Source organism: Rattus rattus, chromosome 1 (assembly GCF_011064425.1).
Source record: "Rattus rattus isolate New Zealand chromosome 1, Rrattus_CSIRO_v1, whole genome shotgun sequence".
Taxonomy (NCBI): Eukaryota; Metazoa; Chordata; class Mammalia; order Rodentia; family Muridae; genus Rattus; species Rattus rattus.
In genome coordinates, this window is record NC_046154.1 from 205,471,430 (window position 1) to 205,491,676 (window position 20,247).

Below are 20,247 nucleotides of genomic sequence, written 5' to 3' on the forward strand. Positions count from 1 at the left end.
AGAGAAGAAATGATGCTTGATTCTACTGTCAGAGGCGGGTCCCTCACATCCCACTCACCTGTGGGGCGCACAGATGCCTGTGGGCATTTGGGAACCCAGACTAGGCAGGAGTGAGCCAAGGGAGGATGCAGGGTGCCCGGAGGGAGCTCGCCTTCCCGCTCAATTAGATACAGCAACGCGCAGGTTGCCCTGCCCGCTCCCTTCAGGGTCCTCTCTCCACGATTCACCTGAATTTGCTCTTGGCTCTTTAAAAGGCGGGGCCTGATGGAAACCCACGGTTGCGTCATCACCTTGCGCCAAGAGTTCAGCTCTCCACGTGTACTGTGTGGCATCATGGCGGGAGCCGAGGCCCCCCAGCCGCAGAAGCGCTACTACCGGCAGCGCGCCCACTCCAACCCTATGGCGGACCACACACTGCGCTAGTGAGCGAGCCGGCGGGATCCAGGAGGGAGGGAGGGAGGGCTCGTCAAGCAGCCTAGTAGGGCGGTCGCGCTGAGGCCGTAGCTGGGACTTGAGATGGACCTGGGAGGATTGTCTGGATGACACGTCAGCTGTGGGGATGGCTGAGGGAGATTGGGCAGAAGGCGGAGTTGGCCAACTGGGAGGGGTCGTGGTGTTGGAGACTTAAGCCTGGGTGGACTTGCCAACCAGATAGATCTAGGAAGAGAAAAAAACTACTGCTGAAACTAAAATGAAGAAGCGAAGCAAGTTGTCATTTCTAGGTTCCAATTTTTTTAAAAAGAAAAATTGGTTTGGGTTTTCGAGAGAGGGTTTCTCTGTAAAGCCCTAGTTGTTCTGGAACTCGCTTTGTAGATCAGGCTGGCCTCGAACTCAGAGAGATCCAGCTTTCTCTGCCTCCTGAGCGCCGGGACTAAAGGCATGCACCACCATACCTGGCTCCGATTTTGGATTTTGAATTTATAAAAAGATATACACATTCCTGGCCACTCCTTGCTCCATTCTCATCACACAAAATACATTTAAAAAAAAAAAACAAGAGGGCTAGAGAGATGCCTTAATGGTTAAGAGCGCTTGACTGCTCTTCCAGAGGTCCGGAGTTCAGTTCCCAGCAATCACATGGTGGTTCACAACCACTTATAATGGAATCTGATTGCTTCTTCTGCTGTGCATGAAGACCGAACACTCATACTCATAAAATGCATGGGTAAATAAAAAATTTTAAAATATGCATAAACAAAGTAGTGCTCCAGTGCCTTAGGCAGCCAGTCTCTGGGAGAACATCAATACCCGGAAGCTTGGCAGATCAGCAGCCATAGCCTCATAATGGGACTGTGACTCACACCTTAGAAGCCAGGGGACCTTCCATTATGCTTTCTACGCACCATATGGCCCCTGCATGCAGAATGTTTTCTAAACCTACCATTCCCCCTACACAAGCATGTCTGCAATGGTATGTCCAACAGTTTCATGTGTCTCCTATTTTCTTTTCAATAGCCCTGTGAAGCCAGAGGAGATGGACTGGTCTGAGCTTTACCCAGAGTTCTTTGCTCCACCTAATCAAAACAAGAGCCATGATGATCCAAAGGATGAGAAAGAAAAGCACTCTGGGGCCCAAGTGGAGTTTGCAGACATAGGCTGTGGCTATGGTGGCTTGTTAGGTAATATGCTGGCCCCTTTCTTGGGACAAGGAGAGGCCTGGGTTCTGCCATCTCAGCAGGTTAGAGGCGGGATGAGTTGACCTTTCCTCCTGGGACCAGACACCAGTGACATCAGTGTGGAGAACCTCCACTTTCCTTCTACTCTGGGTCTGTGGCCTTTGCCCTGGGGAAGGGAGGGGGCTGCCTCAAATGTATCTGAGAGCCTGGGTTGTTCTGTCTGGCTCCAGTGGCTCCAGTCCCTCCATTAGCCATTCCACTGCCTTGTGCTGGGTCAGTGAGCCGGTCAGCACAAGCGTCAGAGATCAGCTACTGTGACCACTGATCCTGAACTGATCTCGGGGATTCCACCACCTTCCCTCTCCTACCCCCTGTCTCACCAGAACACATTCTGCCCCGCCCTCTCATGTTTTGGGGTCCCTGTTTTCCAGAGCATGCATGTCAAGCCACTGGTCTACATTTACATCTTCCCTATAGCTGTTCCCCTCTAGATAACATGTATCAGAGGGGAGGAGCGTGCTGTGTGAGACTGAAGACTTTGGCTCATGCTTGCTTTTTCCCCCTTATTAATTCCATGGTCTTAGTATTTCTGATCCTCAGTTTCCCCAACCTTCACACTGTACCAGAGTGTAATAAAGATTAAATGAAGCTAGGTGGTGGTGGCACACGCCTTCAGTCCCAGCACTTGAAAGGCAGAGGCAGTTGGATCTCTGAGATCAAGGGTAACCTGGTCTACAAATTGAATTCCAGGACAACCAAGGAAATGCTGTCTCGGGGAAAATTTAAATATGACTGCATGATGACCCTGTAAAAACTCAAAAGCAAACTGTTGCTGTAGCTTCTGCCCTTTTATTCCTGTCTACATGACAGATCTAGTCCTCCTTGCTGGTTACTTTATTTTTTGAAACAGGGTTTCACTCTGTAGCCCTGTCTGGTCTGGAACTTCCTACATCAAACAGGCTGACCTTGAACTCACAGAGATCTGCTTGCCTCTGTTCCCCTTTTCCTACTTCCAGTTCTTAGGATTAAAGGCATGAGCCACCATACCCTGCTCCTGGGACAGTGTGACAGTTTTACAGTTTTGTATTTTTCCTGTCTCTTCCTTAGAGAAGCTCTACGGGGCATGGGTATCTCCCCAACTCCTGACTTAGATGTCTACAAACAAAAACTCTCTCCTGTGTAACCTCTTTGTACTTCCTCAAAATGTGACACTGATGGTCCCCTCGATGTCTCTGTCCCCAGTGGCACTGTCACCGCTCTTCCCAGATACCCTGATTCTGGGTCTGGAAATTCGGGTGAAGGTGTCCGACTATGTGCAAGACAGGATTCGGGCCCTCCGTGCAACTCCCGGAGGTGGATTCCAGAACATCGCCTGTCTCCGCAGTAACGCCATGAAGCACCTTCCTAACTTCTTCCGCAAGGGCCAGGTGCAGCCTGGGGAGCAGCCAGGTGGGTTAGCTGGTTAGCAGGTGGAGGTGGAGCCTGGCATTCACGGGCAATCCTGTTGGTGCATCTGTCCCACAGCTGGCAAAGATGTTCTTCCTCTTTCCCGACCCACACTTTAAGCGAACGAAGCATAAGTGGCGAATCATCAGCCCCACACTTCTGGCAGAGTATGCCTACGTGCTGAGAGTCGGGGTGAGTGAGGAAAGAGATGCTGTAGGTAGCCTGCCCGGGGCTCTTCACTAAGAATATAGTCTTGGGGGAGGCACATTTAGGCAGTTGTACTGTGGACCTTGTTGCTCAGCTGTAACCCATCCACATCGATGTTGCCTGTACAGGGCCTGGTATACACCATCACCGATGTCCTGGAACTGCACGAATGGATGTGCACCCATTTTGAAGAGCACCCACTGTTTGAGCGTGTGCCTCTGGAAGAGCTAGTAAGTACGACACCTGAGGGAAATTGCAAGGGTGCAGGCCATTCACAGTGGCTCTATATTTAGTCCTGAGCTAAGGCTCAGGGCCGGGCCAGGAGGATGGGGGTCTCCCAGCCCTAGGGCAGTTTGAAAGGTGGGCAGGGACATTCTGGACCCTCTTTCTGCAGAGTGAAGACCCCATTGTGGAACATCTAGGCACTTCAACTGAGGAAGGAAAGAAAGTTCTACGAAACAATGGAAAGAATTTCCCAGCCATCTTCCGAAGAATACAGGATCCCCTCCTCCAGGCAGTGACCCCCAATCCTACCCTACCTTAGCCGGACCCCCTGTTCTAGTGACTGGAAAAAGATGAGCTCGCCGTTCCAGGCCCTCCCAGACTGGTGGAACTGTGAGGCCATGACCTCTCCAAGAAGTCGGGGTGCAGTCTATCAGTGGTCTTACCTATCATTCTTACTGCCTTTCTGTTCCTCCACTGTCAGGAGAAAGCAGATGAAGTGGACTGAGAAGATCAAAGGACCTTAGACGAGAGGGGGTATTTGGGAGACTGTGGGTATTTTGTTCTCCTTGAGCACCCCCGCCACCCGGCTTCTCTAGCTGGGGTGAAGAGTGCGGTGCTCCACTGTCTTAGGCCAGGTGTTTGGCTCAGGTGGCCCTCAGCTGTGTTTACTTTGTAGTCCTGGGGATGATGGGTGTGTGCACACATACCCACATGTATGTGCCTAAGTTCCCGTGTGTGTGTGTGTGTGTGTGTGTGTGTGTGTGTGTGTGTGTGTGTGTGTGTGTGTGTTGTGTGTGTGTCACCTATGCCCTAGTGCCCATGTATATGTGTCCGTGTGTGTCTGGGTGTGCCGCTGTTTCCCAAGAATGGCTGGACTATGTATCAAGTGCCTCCTCCCAACTTCTCCCTGCCTACAGTCTGACCCAGGCAGTCTCTGCTGCCTTTACTGTTGCTATCTCTGTGGAGTCTCTGGAGGTCAGGAGGGTAGAGCGCCTTCCTTGTCTTTACCATGTTGAACTTTAATTTCAGAATTTCAGACCTGACTGACTTGCATAGTAAGTAGTACCTCATGGGGAAGGCGGAGGAACAGGGAAATAAGCTGGAAAACATTTAAAGATTTATTTTTATTTTATGTGTTTTGAGTATTTGCATATATATGTGCACCACACATGTTTCTGGTGCCCTCGGGGACCAGAAAAAGGAAGATGGTTCCCCTGAAACTAAAGTTACAAATAGATGTGAGCTGTCCTGTGGGTGCTGGGAACTAACCCTGTACCTCTGTAAGAGCAGCCGATGCTCTTAACTGCTGAGCCATCTCTCCAGTCACTAACCTGGAGGAGTCTGTGACTGAGAGAGGTTGCTGACCACTGAGGTCACAGGAGGTGGAATCAGTCTGCGATTCAGAGTGCCCTGTGCCCTTGGCCTTCATTCTACCCAGAGACAGGGTCTCCAGATGTGTAGGAGGTGAGGGTTGGCACAAGCGCACATCTGCTCGTACAGTTCAGTAAGGCCAGCTTTCATCTTCCACTGTGTGGGTCCCTGGAATCAAACTCAGGTCATCAGGCTCAATGTGAAGTGTTTTTACCTGCGGAGCCATCTTGCTGACCCTAGGACATTTCTTCATTTCTGTTCCTCAAACTCTAATCCCATGTCTGAAAAGAGGGGTCTCCTTGAGCTAAGAGACTGCCTTCTCCAGAAACAAAGATGGAGTGTGGAGAGGTGCCTCAGTGGATAGGAGTACTCAGTCTTCCAGGAGAGATGCCTCAGTGGATAGGAGTACTCAGTCTTTCAGGAGAGGTGCCTCAGTGGATAGGAGTACTCAGTCTTCCAGGAGAGGTGCCTCAGTGGATAGGAGTACTCAGTCTTCCAGGAGAGATGCCTCAGTGGATAGGAGTACTCAGTCTTCCAGGAGAGGTGCCTCAGTGGATAGGAGTACTCAGTCTTCCAGGAGAGGTGCCTCAGTGGGTAGGAGTACTCAGTCTTCCAGGAGAGGTGCCTCAGTGGATAGGAGTACTCAGTCTTCCAGGAGAGATGCCTCAGTGGATAGGAGTACTCAGTCTTCCAGGAGAGGTGCCTCAGTGGGTAGGAGTACTCAGTCTTCCAGGAGAGGTGCCTCAGTGGGTAGGAGTACTCAGTCTTCCAGAAAACCCGGATTCAGTTTCTGACACCCAAGAGAGTGACTCACTTCTTGTAAATCTAGTTCCAGGAAGCCCAGTGTCCTTTCCTGGATCCTGGGCAGCTGTACTCATATGAATGTCACACACACACACACACACACACACACACACACACCAATATGTGTGCACATAGCTTAAAGTCTTTAGACAGAACACTTAAGAGCTCTTGTATAGAACCTGGATTCAATTCCCAGTACTTACAGATGGCTCACAACCACCGTAATTCCAGATCCAGGGGATCCAACTCCCTCTTCTGACTTTACTGGCACCAGACCAGATAAGTACATGCACATAAACGGCAAGGCAAGTCTAAAATACAAAAAAGGGTGAAGGTGGTTGGTACCACGATAGCCCATATGCCTGCCATCTTGCCTTGTCTTTGTGTTATATGCATAGGAGGTGAGAGGCTTGGCTAGTGTAGGGAAATCCCCATAGGGAAAACAAAACAAACAAACAAACAAAAAAACAGGAATATGGGGACAGTTGAAACTGCACCTTCTACTTAGCCTCCATTCAGGCAGTGACAGAATTCCCAAGAATGGGCCTGAGGGACTCTGCTCTCCAGGGAAATGGGAAAGTCATCAGGAACTGGCTCCTGAACTCCAGACACCAGACACACGTGGCTTTCCCCCAAAAGAACTTTAGGATGCTGCTGGACCAGGGCATTAATACAAAAGGAACACAAGACCTCTGGCTGGGAGCTGTTGCAATCGGAGACCCAAAAGCCAGCGAGTCAGCCCTAGCCCTGCCTACTGTTCTGGGTGCTGAGCTGCACAGACCACTGCGAAGGGATTGGCTGAAGAGCTTAGAGGGGGCGTCTTCACCTCCAGGGCCAAGGGTTTATAGGGGTTCAGGCAAGTGCAGAAGATGCTCTGGAGAAGTGCTCTCAAGCAGACTCCCCAAACACAAACATGACCCAGGCAGTCAAGCTCGCCTCCAGAGTCTTCCATCGAGTCCAACTGCCTTCTCAGCTGGGCAGTGACTCGGTTCTCCGGAGTTTGTCTGATATCCCTGGGCCCTCTACACCTAGCTTCCTGGCTGAACTCTTCTGCAAAGGGGGGCTGTCCAGGCTACATGAACTGCAGGTAAGGGGGCAGTCCTTGCCCTTGGTAGAACTGAGTTGGGAGAGCTGGCTTTAATAGCAGAAAGGACCACGGTGAAGAACACGGGAAGGAGGGCCAGTAAGAATGGGGACCAGTGGATTCTGAAAAACTCACGCTGAGACTGTAGAAGGTTCTACTGCTCCCAGGGTCCATACCTAACTCCAGGCAAAGGGATGCACTCTCACTTCATCAACAGTAAACCCTGCAGATCCAGGACAGGAGTGCTGGAGGAGGAAGAGTGAACGCTCTGCTATCCCGCAGATGAGGCTTAAAGCTACGCGTTCCTTTTGTTTTACTAGAGGCTCATCTTGAGGTGCGGTCTGGGAGAGGAGCCTTGAAAGAACTGCTCCCCCTAGGCTAGAGACAGATAAATAGAAGTGCTGAATGTCTGCGTTAGCAAAGGTGTTTTGCCATTCCCTCTCAAACTTTCATGGGATGGAAGAAAAAGTTTGCCACACCGGGGCCCTACGGTAGCCCAGCACTGGAAAAGCTCTCCTTTCCCAAGCCTAACCAACACCCTTGGCCTTGGCACAAGCCAACAACTGAGAATCACTCGCTCAGGTATTCAAATACGCCGGTTCTCTCAGGTGCATGGCGCTGCGCGGTACGGGCCAATATGGTCCGGCAGCTTCGGGACACTTCGCACAGTTTATGTGGCCGACCCTGCACTTGTAGAGCAGCTCCTGCGACAAGAAAGTCATTGTCCAGAGCGCTGTAGTTTTTCATCTTGGTCAGAGCACCGTCGCCGCCACCAGCGGGCTTGCGGGTTGCTAACGGCGTGAGTCTAGCCCTGAGCCCTGAGCCCTGAGCCCTAATCCCTCATTCCTGCCCCGACTCCTCCAACCAAGTTGGGCTTGGAGGGAGGTCGGCCGTTTCCATCGATCTTCTGGATTTTCCCGGTTCTCCAGTCTGTACTCCGGTCCAAACTCAGGTAGAATCGATTCATCACCCCTCCCTGCACTTTTGAGACCAGAATCCTACGAATCCATGAGATAGGCGAGGGCACCAGCATTTGGCTGGAACGTAAGCATCTGTGATTCAGTTTACCATGGAACCCACTCCCATCCCTGGGCAGGAAGTGAGTAAAGACGAACGGAGATGAGAGATGGGCGAGGTCTGGGTGATTTCTACACCCGGAGGAAGCAGACATAATACTCCTGGTCACCCTAGCCTTCTCCACATACGCTCACATCCCTAATGCGCCCTCTCTGCACCCGGGCAGGGATGGTGAAGAATGGCAGAGGCTCCGAAGTCTCCTGGCCCCGCTACTCCTCCGGCCTCAAGCAGCCGCCGGCTATGCTGGAACTCTGGACAGCGTGGTCAGTGACCTCGTGCGACGACTAAGGCGCCAGCGGGGACGTGGCTCTGGGCTACCGGACCTAGTTCTGGACGTGGCGGGAGAGTTTTACAAATTTGGCCTAGAAGGTGAGTCCTAAAGTAGAGTTAGGGACCCGTGTAGGTAGCTCTGGGTCCTAGACGCCTGATGTCTGACTGCGCCCTCTCCTGGCCAGGCATAGGCGCGGTGCTGCTGGGATCGCGCCTGGGCTGCCTGGAGGCTGAAGTTCCTCCAGACACAGAAACCTTCATTGAGGCCGTGGGCTCGGTGTTTGTGTCTACACTCTTGACCATGGCAATGCCCAGTTGGCTGCACCGCCTTATACCCGGACCCTGGGCCCGCCTCTGCAGAGACTGGGATCAGATGTTTGCCTTTGGTAAGGCCCGGGGGAGGGGACTGGGTATCTAATCCTGCACTGGAGCAGTGAGGCAGTGTGCCTTCCTTCTCAGCCCAGAAGCACGTGGAGCAGCGCGAAGGCGAAGCTGCTGTGAGGAACCAGGGAAAGCCTGAGGAGGATTTGCCATCGGGGCATCACTTAACCCACTTCCTTTTTCGGGAAAAGGTGTCTGTCCAGTCCATAGTGGGAAATGTGACAGAGCTACTACTGGCTGGAGTGGACACGGTGAGGTTCTCTCTATACTGCGAGTGTCATTTCCAGAGTGCTGTGTCCTCATCCATCTCTGCCCATCCCCCCCACCTCCCGTGCCCACCCCTGCCCCCCCATCCGAGAACTCCAGGGTCACTTTTCTGATTCAGGGATACAGGTTTAGCCTTAGTCTTCTTTGGTCCCCGACTACACCCTCCCTATGATACCCACTTCACCGGGGGTCCCCATGTCTAACAGCTCAGATGATCTCACCTGTTCCCTCAGGTATCCAATACGCTCTCCTGGGCACTCTATGAGCTCTCCCGGCACCCGGAAGTCCAGTCTGCACTCCACTCTGAGATCACAGGCGCTGTGAACCCTGGCTCCTATGCCCACCCCCAAGCCACTGCTCTGTCCCAGCTACCCCTGCTAAAGGCTGTGATCAAAGAAGTGTTGAGGTGAGGGGGAAGGAAAGCAGGAACTAGATAAAATGCTGGGGGGGGGGTGAGGAAGCAAGCAGTGGGTGGAAGCAGGGAGTGAGAGGAGAGAAAACTGGCCCTCTACCCCCACGGATTTGGAAGTTGGAGACAAGGGCCCTGGAGGGGACTGGAGGCCCTGTGTTCCCTCACCTTGCTGAATCCATTTTCTCTTTCATGACCTAGATTGTACCCTGTGGTACCTGGGAACTCCCGTGTCCCAGACAGAGACATCTGTGTAGGAAACTATGTTATTCCCCAAGATGTGAGTAAATCCTTCTGCCAAGCCATCCATTACTGCCCAAGCCATCCTCAAACATTTCCTAGAGCCTTTCCAGCCCCTCCCCCAATATAATGGGAGTAGCAAAGGAAGGGCTTTCCACCAACCGGAGCCTACTTTTAAACTAGTCTGCAGATCCTTCATGTTCTCCACCCTGCATTCTTGGGCTCAGACTGGTAACTCTGATCCCTCTTGAGGGAGGGTACAGTGCTGAAACAGGGTCTTGCTAAATAGCCCAGGTTGGCCTTGAGCTCACTCTTCTCCTGCTTCAGTTTTCTGAGGTCTGGAATTGCCAAGTGTGGGCATGGAACTCAGCTACCGAACTGACAAGGTTGTCTCTATTTCCCACCAGACACTGGTTTCCCTCTGTCACTATGCCACTTCAAGGGACCCCGCCCAGTTTCGGGAACCCAACTCTTTTAATCCAGCTCGATGGCTTGGGGAGGGTCCAGCCCCCCACCCATTTGCATCTCTTCCTTTTGGCTTTGGCAAACGAAGTTGCATAGGGAGACGCTTGGCAGAGCTTGAGCTACAAATGGCGTTGGCCCAGGTAAGTGATCTAGAACTTATACCATTTCCTGACCAACCAGAAAGGCCCAATAAACATGGGTGATGTTGACCTCTGACGCACATAACAAAACTTATAACTCTTAAACTCTTAAACTTATAACTTAAAACTCAGCAGCTAGACCCATGGACAGTCCCATTATGGGTCTGGAATATCAGCAAAGGTATTGGGACTAGGGTTGGGGATTTAGCTCAGTGGTAGAGCGCTTGCCTAGCAAGCATAAGGCCCTGGGTTTGGTCCCCAGCTCCAAAAAAAAGAAGAAGAAGAAGAAAAAAAAAAGATACTGGGACTATCATTTTCCCTCCCACAGTCCCCTGCCCTTATTGACCAAGAAGTCCCTTGGTGACTACAGTTACCATCCCAACAGTGGTCACTCTAATGTTGTTTACCAATTAAGGCCCCATTTTAGACCCACCCATAGTGACAACCTTGTCTCCCCACGCCCCTTTCCAGATCTTGACCCATTTTGAGGTGCTGCCTGAGCCAGGTGCTCTTCCAGTCAAACCCATGACCCGGACTGTCCTGGTACCTGAGAGGAGCATCAATCTCCAGTTTGTAGACAGATAGTCCTGTGGAAGGCAGCTGTCATCATCTCTCTCCAGACTGGATTTTTCTTACTATGCACAAGAGGCACACTCTCCCTCGAGGCCTGTCTGTCTGAGCAAACTTCAGGAAGCAGGCCCGGACCTATCTGTGCTTGGCCTGACTCAGCAGGTACCACAGAACCAGGATCCTTTCTCCTGCTCAGTACCTCTCCTGATCATTCCTCAAGATCCAAAGCCTTCAGATTTTAACACATCCTTAAAGGGCCAACTCGGGGGTTAACTAACAGCCCCAGGCAGCCTGGGCAGGGGTCCCCTACTGATCCTTCCATGCTTACAGTGTTCACTGACAGCTGTCTAAGCATCCATTGCAGCACTAGCTAAGTGACTGTGCACCTGGTCTGCACCTGGTCTGCACCTGGTTGCGTCTCTGCCTGACCATGTGAGCTCTTTGAGAAGAGTGATGACTACTGGGCTTTTAGCTCTTTTCCTTTTTGGGACACAGTCTTGCTATGTACTCCATGCTGTCCTTGAACCCACAAGCCCTCACCTCACCTTCCCAAGTGTTGGGTTACGGACATGAGCTATGGCTTCCAGCTTTATTAGTCTTTCTATCTCCTGCCATGGTCTATCCCCGGCTATTTGATACCATACATTCTCAGATTGAATCTGGACCATGTGACAGAAGGGACGACCACTCACCAGGCTCTACCCACCATTTTATCTTAATCTTTTCTCTAGGAAAGTGAATCTGTCCTTGCCTTACAGCATTTTAAAGCTCCCCTTGGCTCTTCTGCTCTTTAGCCATTCTAAAGTGGATCCACTCTACTTCTCACCACCCAGCTTCCCGCACCCCAGCCTGTCTTTTTATATTTTAAAAAAATTGTATTTATTACGTTTTCAAACAAAATGTTTACTCCTTGACTTTAGGTTTACTTTTCCCCAACACCTGGCAAGATCCTGAGCCCCATCACCCACCTTGACTTCTCTCAGCTCCTGGGAGCAACTCCCATAACAATGGGAGGTCGGGATGATCCATTTGAAAGTGTTCTGTGACAAACCCAGACATGTTTCTCTGTGTAGTGGGAACAGCCAAGTCCCGTCTGGCTTCCTAGAGGGGACTTAAGGGGGCGAACTGTGAGCGAAGGAGCTAAGTTGTAACCCTGGGTGCTAAGGGTTTTCTAGAAATGGCTAGAGGTGGCTTGGCTCTTGAGGAAAGAAGAGCTTTTAGAACCTGGACTGCCAAACTGAAGAGCATCCTAGAATGTCCATTCTGCCCTCCTTCAAAGAAAACGTGAACTCCGGCAGGAGTCACCCAGGCAGGATGAAAGCAGATGTAAGGAGCCCCGGAGCCCCGAGGCAGAAGCGGGTCAGGCCAAGAGACCCCGTTTCCCTGAGTCAGCATTCTCTGCCCCCACCCCCCCACCCCCAGGCTGCACACAGTACTCCCCTTGTGAGGCACACAGATGAGCTCATCCTCCATCCAAATGAATCTCTCGGCACTCTCCATACCCATGTCTGGATCCAGCTTACCCCCATGTTAGGACTTGCCTCTTTCTCCACCCCTCCCTCATAGTCTAATTAGCTGGGTAGAGATTCCACTTCACATCCTCCACTCCATCCTAGACATGGCTCCCAACCACAGAGACTCTGCCAGCCAGCGGACTTCCCATGGGGATCAAATCACGCATTACCCAGAGAAGCGGGGCATGTTGGAGGCCTTGTGCCAAGGCCAAGGACTCTGGACATTTCTCCCTCTTCCTCGCCTCGTCTCTTCTGTTCGCTCACCATCTCCTTCTACTCTCCTACCACCAAGGTTAGCTTCAACACGAAATCCTGAGTTTTGGCAGGTCTAAACTGGGAGGGTAAAGCTGAGCCTATGAGACCTGTTTCCCTAGAGTCAGTAAAGGACCTGCTTTCCTGTCCTGCCCAGTGGCTAGACAGAAATGCCACTTTGAAGAAACAGCGGCACCTGTGACCCCTTTCCTAGACAAGGATCTGTATAAGTTAGGAAAAAGGAAAAAACAAGAGGTTTTTAGTAGATTGCACAGCCCCATCCCAAGACCTCCATCAGTATTGGAGGGGAGGAGAAAGTGAGCCTTTGGGACCCAGAGTCACATGGATATATGTGTGTGTTCTTGAGTATGCCTAAGCTTCTGGAAGAACCATCACGAGGGACACCTAGACTTGGCCCAGAAGCCCTAGGTGTATCTTATCTACCTGAGTCCCTTCTGCCAATGCAGTTGATGATTTTCTGTCCCCATCTGATCTCTACCAACTCTTCTGTTAATAACAAATCAATAAAGTCAGCACCCTCTGTCTCCGGGTAGCGGGGAGGGTGTTTCTGGGTAAAGTTTCCTGCCAGAGAGCTGGAGAATTCCTGCCAGCACTGTTTCCTCTTCACTCTGATCCTCTCAAGATCTTCACATTTGGAATTAAGTCAGACCCCCAGCACAGCTCGTTTCTACACCCACAGGCCAATCTGCGGCCAGCACCACGGACAGCAGCCAAGACCCCCGCTGGAGAGGCATGGAGCAAGGTTTCCTGTGCTCCAGGGTAGGTGGGCTGTTAGAAGACTACTTCCAAGCCTTCCCGAGAGAAGGCAGAGCAGAACTGCCCATTAGAGGACCAAGAGTAAGAAAGCCCTCTGGATCTGACTTTAGCAATGTATGAAGGAATTTTTTAATTGCCCATGAGTGGTTCACTTAAAAAAGATACCATCATTCACATAACACCCAGCCTCCAGACTCCAGGAGGAAGGGAATCAGGCTTCAAGCTGACCCACATAATTCCTTTGGTGGTATGGGAGTTAGCCCCAGGACCACATGCACACCACTGACCCACACCCCCAGCCCTTAGACCCACATTTCCCAAATCCTTTCTGTAGTAAGTAAGAGCTGTCTTACACCTCTATCTCCCAGTAATACCATTAGCCAGGCACGCCTGGATCAAACCCGTGATCCTGAGTGGTCACAGAAATAAGTCTCAACTGGGGTTAAAGGCATAACACTGAGGGAGGAGGCTCCTTCCCTGTCACCCTAAACGAGTCCATGTTCATTCCCACCATTCCTCTTGGGAAATACACTACCCAGAAAGGACTGTTCTCAGACAGGCTGAGTGCTCCAGCCCCCCAACCCCCAGATCCAGTGTTTGGAGGGTCAGAAGGGTTCTTGTTCCTACAACGGCCACTGTCCTGCACAAATTCGGCATTGACTTCCTCTTCTCTTTCTCTATTTTGTCGCTCAAAACACCAAAGTTCTGCGCCACTTCTGACAGAAACCACATCTCAGAACTTGCTATATCACCTACATTTAAAATAATAAGTGCGACTAGTCTGGAACTCTTTATAAACCCGTCCGTTTTCTTTGTCATAGCGCTCAACCTGTCCCTCATTTATCCTCATCCCGAGTCTGTGAGGTAGACAGGAAGAAAAACAGCTCAGATTTTTTTTTCCTAAATCATGTAACTCACAGGTGGCAAGCCCAGCCCTTCTCAGCTACCTTTGAGCACTGACATCTAGCAGCCAATGTGAATTATTCACCGGCAAGTGGGAGTCCCTCTTCCAACTCGGAATGCACCTCTGGGACTTGCAACCCATGCTGAGGAAGCTCCGCACACCCCCCAGCCCTTCAGAGAAGCCCCAGATGAGAAAGGAGTCTCCATGTGCATATAAATGATTCTTTATGCCCTTCCCCCATGCAGTGGGGGGTGGAGCAGGGGGAAGTCCCCCGCCCTCATGCAGGGAACGGAGGTCAATGTTTACTAGTCTTATTGCCAGATGCCCTGTGGCCATGGGGTGGGGAATGGGGGTCTACAGCCCCTCTTCTCTGGCATTGGTCTCCCTTTACCAAGTCACCATGGTGGAGCCAGGGGACTGGAGGCCCTAAAGCTGAGGTAAAGATGGTTCTCTCCAGGAAGAAACGTTGTTCTCCCTGCTTGCCTGCTGGCCATCCTCAAGATGAGTATGAGGCGGTGTCAGTGGGAACTGGAATGTCATCTGGGGTCTCTACCCTGTAGGCAGTAGAGGCCAGACAATGTCTCCAAGCCTGCGGCTGTCCACAGAGATCCTCCGTGGTGGGGTCACAGTGCCCCAAACACGTTGTCTAGGTCGTACCTCCAGCAGCCAGGAGAGCTCACCTCTGGCTGATGCACTGACTTAAGATCCCTGCTCCTGGAGTCCAGGTCAAACTGTAGTGACCCTCATGACAACCTCTCGACCAGAATGAGAGCTGGAACGGGCATCTGGTGGCCGTAGCTGTCCGAGGAGATGCAGGATTGTGTAACCACAGCGCTGAGGCAAGAGCGTCCGCATGCGCTGGGCAGCTGGGGGTCGGCTGGGGGCCCCAGCAGGGGGGCTGGTCCTTGAGGTCCTGGGGCCTGGCTTCCCTGCTGCCCCTCCCCCTGCGTCTCCTCCCACGTCCTTGGTCTTGTCATAGTTCAGGACCTTCCACTGCTGGTTCACGGCCTGCCAGCGCTTGAAGATGCGGTAAACAGAAGACCCTTCATGGACGATGAGACCTAAACAAAGGGATAAGAAAACCAGGGTGAGCTGGCCAGTGGTGGCACACACCTTTAATCCCAACACTGGGGAGGCAGAGGTCGGCATGGTCCACACAGTGAGTTCTAGCACAGCCAGCGCCCCCGGCTAGCCCTAACAGTTCTGCAGTGGGGGAATTATGGCCATGAAGCTGAATGGATGGGCAGGGAAGTCAAGTGACTGGGTAAAGGAAGGTGCTAAGCCAGCACAGGGGAGAGAGACACGTCCTCACCTATGCAGACAACGTCCATGAAGCCATACATGCCATAGCAGATCTGGAAGAGCAGATCCTGGCGTTGCCACTTGGCCGAAGGACTGAGTGAGGACCAGATGAGCCAGGAGATGCTGGCGACCAGGAACAGTGAGCCCAGAACAATAGCAGCAATCTGGACCTTCTCGATGACAGTCAAGGAGATGGCCTGCCACTGTTGGGGAGAAAGTATTCCAATAAGTAAGGGTTAGACAGGGGGCAATAGCATCCCTAAAGAGAGGACACCAGGTGCACCTCCTACACTCTTCAGGCAGCTCTCAGAATCAGTCTCCTCTGTGCCCTGATCTAGCCTAAGATGTGGTACTACGAAGATGCTGAACAGACAGATACGGGGGAGAGAAGTGTCCACTTGTCCACAAGTAGTGTAGACAAATATTTAGTCTCTACGCATGTCCGTGCCCTTGTTACTAAAGACAGGCATGGTAATAGTATCTAATAAGATCATTGTGAAGATTAAGAGTTAATATACAACAAATGACATACAGGAAGCAGAGTGCATTTACTATCATCATTAACAGTGTCTTCCTCCCCACCCCCTGTTGCTCTAAGTGAATAGAATAGGGGCAGAACATGTGTCTTGGAATGCCGTAATGGTGGAGGGAGATCGCTTTGGGAAAACACTAAATAAGATGAAATAGGTTCCTTGCCAGATTCTAGTTCAGAGATTCCCTGCACCTCACCTGCAGTGGATTCTTGGTGCTGATCGCCAGGACCTGGTACTTGAAATAGCAAAGCTCACAGCTCCAGGAGCCCCTCTCACTGATCCAGCGGATTAGGCAGGGTTGGTGTGTGCAACGCACTGAGCCGTCACAGCGGCAGGGGCTCAGGAGCTCCCCCTGGAGGAAGAGAGGGGAGGGTCCCTGTCAGCAGTCATCACCCGGACCCCTTCTGCAGCACTCCTGGAGAGGAAACCTTTTCTTCAGGTCAGTCATAGTACTACACTTAAAAACCCAAAGCAGGGCAAGACGCTAAGGCTGCAGCACAAAAGTAAGAAGTCAGAGCTCAAGAAAAAACTTCTCCAACCAAAGGAATCAAAGGTGAGACGGGAGGGAGTCTTCCTTTTTCCTAGAAATTGGAAAGGTGATTAAGGCATCCTAAAGAGGTCCTCTCCCTAGGATCTGGAGGGAGGGGAGAGGCCGTGCTGCCTAGCTATGCCTCCCTTCATCCACTCCACAGTACTTCCAGGATATAGATCTGGTGTCAACTGGGAGGGATAACCCATCGTGGTTTCCACGCTAAAATGGGGAGACACTTTGGAGGCAGGAGTGGAACATGTTCCCCTGCAGTCAAACAGTCATTTCTCACTGCACAGAGATGCCCTCTTGTTCTATCCCGGGACAACTTCACCCATCAAATTAAACAAAGAAGGCTCTTTAGAATGAAGTGGATAAGTTGCAAGACCGGAGCAAAAACTGCCTCACCAGGGGAAATACTGAGTGGGGCAGGGTCCTGCCTGGCCCCTCCCCTCAAGGTGCGAACAAATGTACTCTCCTTTCTGCCCACTTCCGACAGAATAGGTTCCTCCAGCTAATGGCGACCCTAAGGTGAGGGGAGCAGGTGCTAAGAGCTGTCTGATAACGGGTGACAGAGAGTCTGAGCCCTCCGAAGAGAAAGCCCCACCCCGACTGGGAGCCCCTGACCCCCCACCCACCCCGCCCCAATCTTGACACACTCCAGGAGTCCCCATCCAGGCCAACCTCACCCCACTCCCACTCGGGTCCTGGGTCCCGCCCAGCTTCTCCTGGCCCCGCCCCCTGCTCCGGTCTCCGCGGACACCCCAGGTGCGCGCCCCACCCTCCCCCCCAGCCAGGTGCTCAGGCCTGACCTGCTCCGGGCCTTGGAAGCAGATCCTGCACTGGGGGGTTCGGAGCCCACTGTCCAAGCTGCTGCTGAGCGACAGGGCGTCCAGCGCGCCTGGGGGCGGCGGCGGCGGCGCGGGCGGCGGCGGGGGTCCGGCCCGCGGTTCCTTGTCGCCGGCCAGGCCCCGAGCCCGTGGCTCCGACCCGTAGTACTCCTCTTCGTCGCCGTCACCGTCCCGGGCGGAGCAGCCAGCGAAGGGCGCCCAGCCGCAGCCGCCTCCCCCGCCCCCCCGGGGCTGCGGCTCGGCCCGGGGCCGCCCCCCGCCCGTCAGCACCAGCAGCTTCAGCTCGTTCAGGAACATGCGGAGCCGAGACTTGAGCATCGTCCGGGCGCCGGGGGCGGGGGGCGGCGAGCTAGGGGGGCTCCCGAGCGGCGGGGGGAGGGGCGAGGAGCAGGCCGGGAAGGGGGCGCGCGCCGGAGCGCAGGACCGGCCGGGGTCTCCGCGGCCTGCAAGCGCTGTTCACTGCTGCCGCCGCCGGGGCACCAGGACTCGCGGGGCCGAGAGGGCCGTCAGCCCGCGGACGGCGGGGTGGGCAGGCATGGCCCAAGCAGGAGCAGGGGCAGGGGGCGGGGAGGGGGCTCAGGGTGCGGCGCCCCGCGGATCGGGGTCCGGAGCCGGCCGGGCGCCGGGGCTTATGCGCCCCGGTCCTCCTGCGGCGGGGCCGCCCCCCATCGTTGTCCTCCCGGCCCCAGTCCCGCTCCGACTCCCGGATTCGGCTCGGCTCGGCCCGTGCGTTCGGCGGTAGCAAATGGCGGCTCCTTCCGGCGGCGGCGGCGGCGGAGACCCCCCCGGAGCGGCGGGCGGGCGGGGCGGGAGCCGCGGAGCCGGTGAGGGATGGAGGGAGGGGTGGGGCGGGGAGGGGGAGCGGAGGAGAAGGGGCCGCGGCTGCGCATCCCCGCCCTGCCCAGCACGAGCAGGTGTCCCCAGGGGCGGGGCGAGTGTGCGAGACACGGGAGGAGGGAGGGAGGGAGGGGAGTGGCCAACGAAGGGGAGTGTGTACCCGGGTGGAAGAATAGGTGTGTGCGCGCGGGTGGGGGTGAGGATGGAAGGTGAGTGGTGGAAGGCTGCAGGTGTAAGGAGGCACGGAGGTATATGCATAATGGGCGTGTGCAAAGAAAGCTCTGCAGGGAGTCGGGTGTGCGGGAGGTGAGTGGGCAAGGGATGGACCCTAACAACTCACAAAAGATTGTAAAGGGTGCTGGGTGCGGGACTGGGAGATGCTGGTGTGCAGGAATGGAGTCAGATTGTGTGAGAAGCAAGCGATTGATTGTAACGAGTGAAGGTGGCGAGTGAGCAGAAAGGATGCCAGAGGAATGGGCGTGTCTTTCAAGATAACCCTCCTGCCCTCAGCTCTACTACTCTGAAATGAATGCCACACAAACACGCTTAAATCTTTGTTTTAAATTGACCCTTAGAGCTACTACTGGGCCTATCTTCTTTTTCCTCTCTCTTCTTTTTCCTTTTTTCTTTTGGTTCGGCTTTATATTTACACCCTCCCTCTCAGCCCCTTTGTGAAGCTGAGAGAAAGGGATTCCCGGGGAGCCCACTGGGTCAAAGACACTGAGAAAAAAAATTAATTAGTAAAAGAGTAATTAACAGAAAAGGGAGGGAATGAGCAAGTCGAACCAGGGACAGATTGCCAAATTAAGACTCTTCAATGGAAAGTGGCTGCGAAGACAGTAATGTTTAGGCAAAACATCCAGCCGCTGTGGGTGGACAGACAAATGAAGCAAGGGGGGCAAGCCTGCGATTTAAGCAGACAAAGAAGACAGCTTCTGGAAGGACAGGGAGCTGCGGTGGGGTTTCATGGGCGGTAAAATGAAGCAGGGAATACCTGTGTTGGGAGTTGAATAAGCTCCCAGACAGCCTTTCAGAAAGCTAAAACACCCAAACAGCCCTAGGAACATAGCCAATGAAACACCCACCTCTCCAGCCCCTTAGCCAATTTAGGCCTGGATCTGTTTCTTTCTGCTCTTATTGGCAAGGCAAGAAGCACCCAGGCAGCAGAAGGAGATGTCTGATGCACACCTTCCCTGTGGTACTTGATTCTGATTTACATTAATCCTCTATTTACATTCGAATTCTCATATACATTCCCTCTCTACCCCCTTCTCAGACAAGGTTTCAATGTGTACTCCTGGCTAGCCGGGAACTCACACTAAGTAGACTAGGCTGGCTTGAACGCATAGAAATCTACCTCCCTCTGCTTCTGCCTCCCAGCCTCCCAATCCCCTCCTGGGATTAAAGGCATGTGCCACCATACCCCATCACTGTTACATTCTCAACCAACAAAGTAAGAATAGAAGTTAGAATGGAATACCCCGTAAAACAGGCAATAAAATGGTTTCAGTCTGGGTGTGGTGGCTCAGATCTGGAATCCAAGCGTTTGGACATTGGAGAGTCTGAGGCCAGCCTGGGCTACATGTCAAGACCCAGTCTCAAAAAAACAAAAAAAAAAACAAAAAACAAAAAAACAAAAACAAACAAACAAACAAAAAACAGAGAAAGGAAGAGAGAGAAATGAAAAAGAGCGTGTTACATGCATGCCTTTACCCTTAGTTCTTGGGAGATGAAGCAGGAGGATCAAGTATTTGAGTACATGTCCATTTTAAGACCAACCTGGGCTATATGAGAACTTGTTTCATTAAAACAAAACAAAAATCCACAGTAAAAACAGCCAAAGTAGTTGCTCATGTCTGTAAAAACAGCATTTAGAGGCTATGGCACCAAGATTGCTATTGAGACCAGCCTCCTCAGCTATAGTGTCTCAAATATGATTTTAGAGTTTAAAGTTCAGGAATATAGCTCAGTGACTGAACCAATTCTTACTACATATAAAAACACTGACTCCAATCCTCGGCACCAAAAATAGGTCTAGATTTTAGCAATTCTTCACAGTTGGGAACATGGTCTTTTATTCTCATGCTCCTAATCGATGGGAGACAATAAAGGAGTTGGAGCCAACCAAATCGTCACACAGATCTACCTCTATCTGACTAGATTTCTGTAGGCAGAC

At 52.6% G+C, this 20,247-nt stretch overlaps 3 protein-coding genes across 4 annotated transcripts; 2 read left to right on the top strand and 1 right to left on the bottom strand.

Moving 5' to 3' along the window:
* Nucleotides 1–284: 284 nt before the first annotated feature.
* On the top strand, nt 285–4,623 carry Mettl1 (methyltransferase like 1). 2 transcript variants are annotated; one of them, XM_032913458.1, is made up of 6 exons: nt 285–422; nt 1,456–1,619; nt 2,859–3,043; nt 3,141–3,254; nt 3,398–3,499; nt 3,664–4,623. In XM_032913458.1, exons 1-6 carry the CDS (start codon nt 334–336, stop codon nt 3,811–3,813), a joined length of 804 nt encoding a protein of 267 aa, XP_032769349.1. In that variant the 5' UTR covers nt 285–333; the 3' UTR covers nt 3,814–4,623. The 2 variants fall into 2 exon arrangements, with proteins under 2 accessions (XP_032769349.1, XP_032769358.1); XM_032913467.1 differs by lacking the exon at nt 285–422 and adding an exon at nt 1,094–1,165.
* A 1,858-nt stretch (nt 4,624–6,481) lies between these two features.
* LOC116890041 (25-hydroxyvitamin D-1 alpha hydroxylase, mitochondrial) lies at nt 6,482–11,486 on the top strand. The gene is made up of 9 exons (XM_032890812.1): nt 6,482–6,756; nt 7,362–7,552; nt 7,997–8,199; nt 8,286–8,486; nt 8,560–8,732; nt 8,982–9,154; nt 9,359–9,437; nt 9,805–10,002; nt 10,474–11,486. The coding sequence occupies exons 1-9, from the start codon at nt 6,583–6,585 to the stop codon at nt 10,585–10,587; spliced, it is 1,506 nt and encodes a 501-aa protein (XP_032746703.1). The 5' UTR covers nt 6,482–6,582; the 3' UTR covers nt 10,588–11,486.
* Nucleotides 11,487–13,892: 2,406 nt separating this feature from the next.
* On the bottom strand, nt 13,893–18,145 carry Marchf9 (membrane associated ring-CH-type finger 9). Its single transcript, XM_032913477.1, has 4 exons — nt 17,196–18,145; nt 16,051–16,206; nt 15,332–15,524; nt 13,893–15,080 (listed from the first exon to the last, which is right to left on the bottom strand). Exons 1-4 carry the CDS (start codon nt 17,550–17,552, stop codon nt 14,746–14,748), a joined length of 1,041 nt encoding a protein of 346 aa, XP_032769368.1. The 5' UTR covers nt 17,553–18,145; the 3' UTR covers nt 13,893–14,745.
* Nucleotides 18,146–20,247: the final 2,102 nt, after the last annotated feature.

Bases quoted from the DNA above. Each gene is read 5' to 3' on its own strand.
- Mettl1 (XM_032913458.1), top strand. From the start codon at position 334: ATGGCGGGAGCCGAGGCCCCCCAGCCGCAGAAGCGCTACTACCGGCAG. The intron at 1,620-2,858 runs GTAATATGCTGG...CTCTGTCCCCAG, and splicing joins TGGCTATGGTGGCTTGTTAG to TGGCACTGTCACCGCTCTTC. The intron at 3,500-3,663 runs GTAAGTACGACA...CTCTTTCTGCAG, and splicing joins GTGTGCCTCTGGAAGAGCTA to AGTGAAGACCCCATTGTGGA.
- LOC116890041 (XM_032890812.1), top strand. From the start codon at position 6,583: ATGACCCAGGCAGTCAAGCTCGCCTCCAGAGTCTTCCATCGAGTCCAA. The intron at 8,733-8,981 runs GTGAGGTTCTCT...CTGTTCCCTCAG, and splicing joins TACTGGCTGGAGTGGACACG to GTATCCAATACGCTCTCCTG. The intron at 9,155-9,358 runs GTGAGGGGGAAG...TTCATGACCTAG, and splicing joins GTGATCAAAGAAGTGTTGAG to ATTGTACCCTGTGGTACCTG.
- Marchf9 (XM_032913477.1), bottom strand. From the start codon at position 17,552: ATGCTCAAGTCTCGGCTCCGCATGTTCCTGAACGAGCTGAAGCTGCTG. The intron at 16,207-17,195 runs GTCAGGCCTGAG...CTCTTCCTCCAG, and splicing joins GCTTCCAAGGCCCGGAGCAG to GGGGAGCTCCTGAGCCCCTG. The intron at 15,525-16,050 runs GTGAGGTGCAGG...TCTCCCCAACAG, and splicing joins GCACCAAGAATCCACTGCAG to TGGCAGGCCATCTCCTTGAC.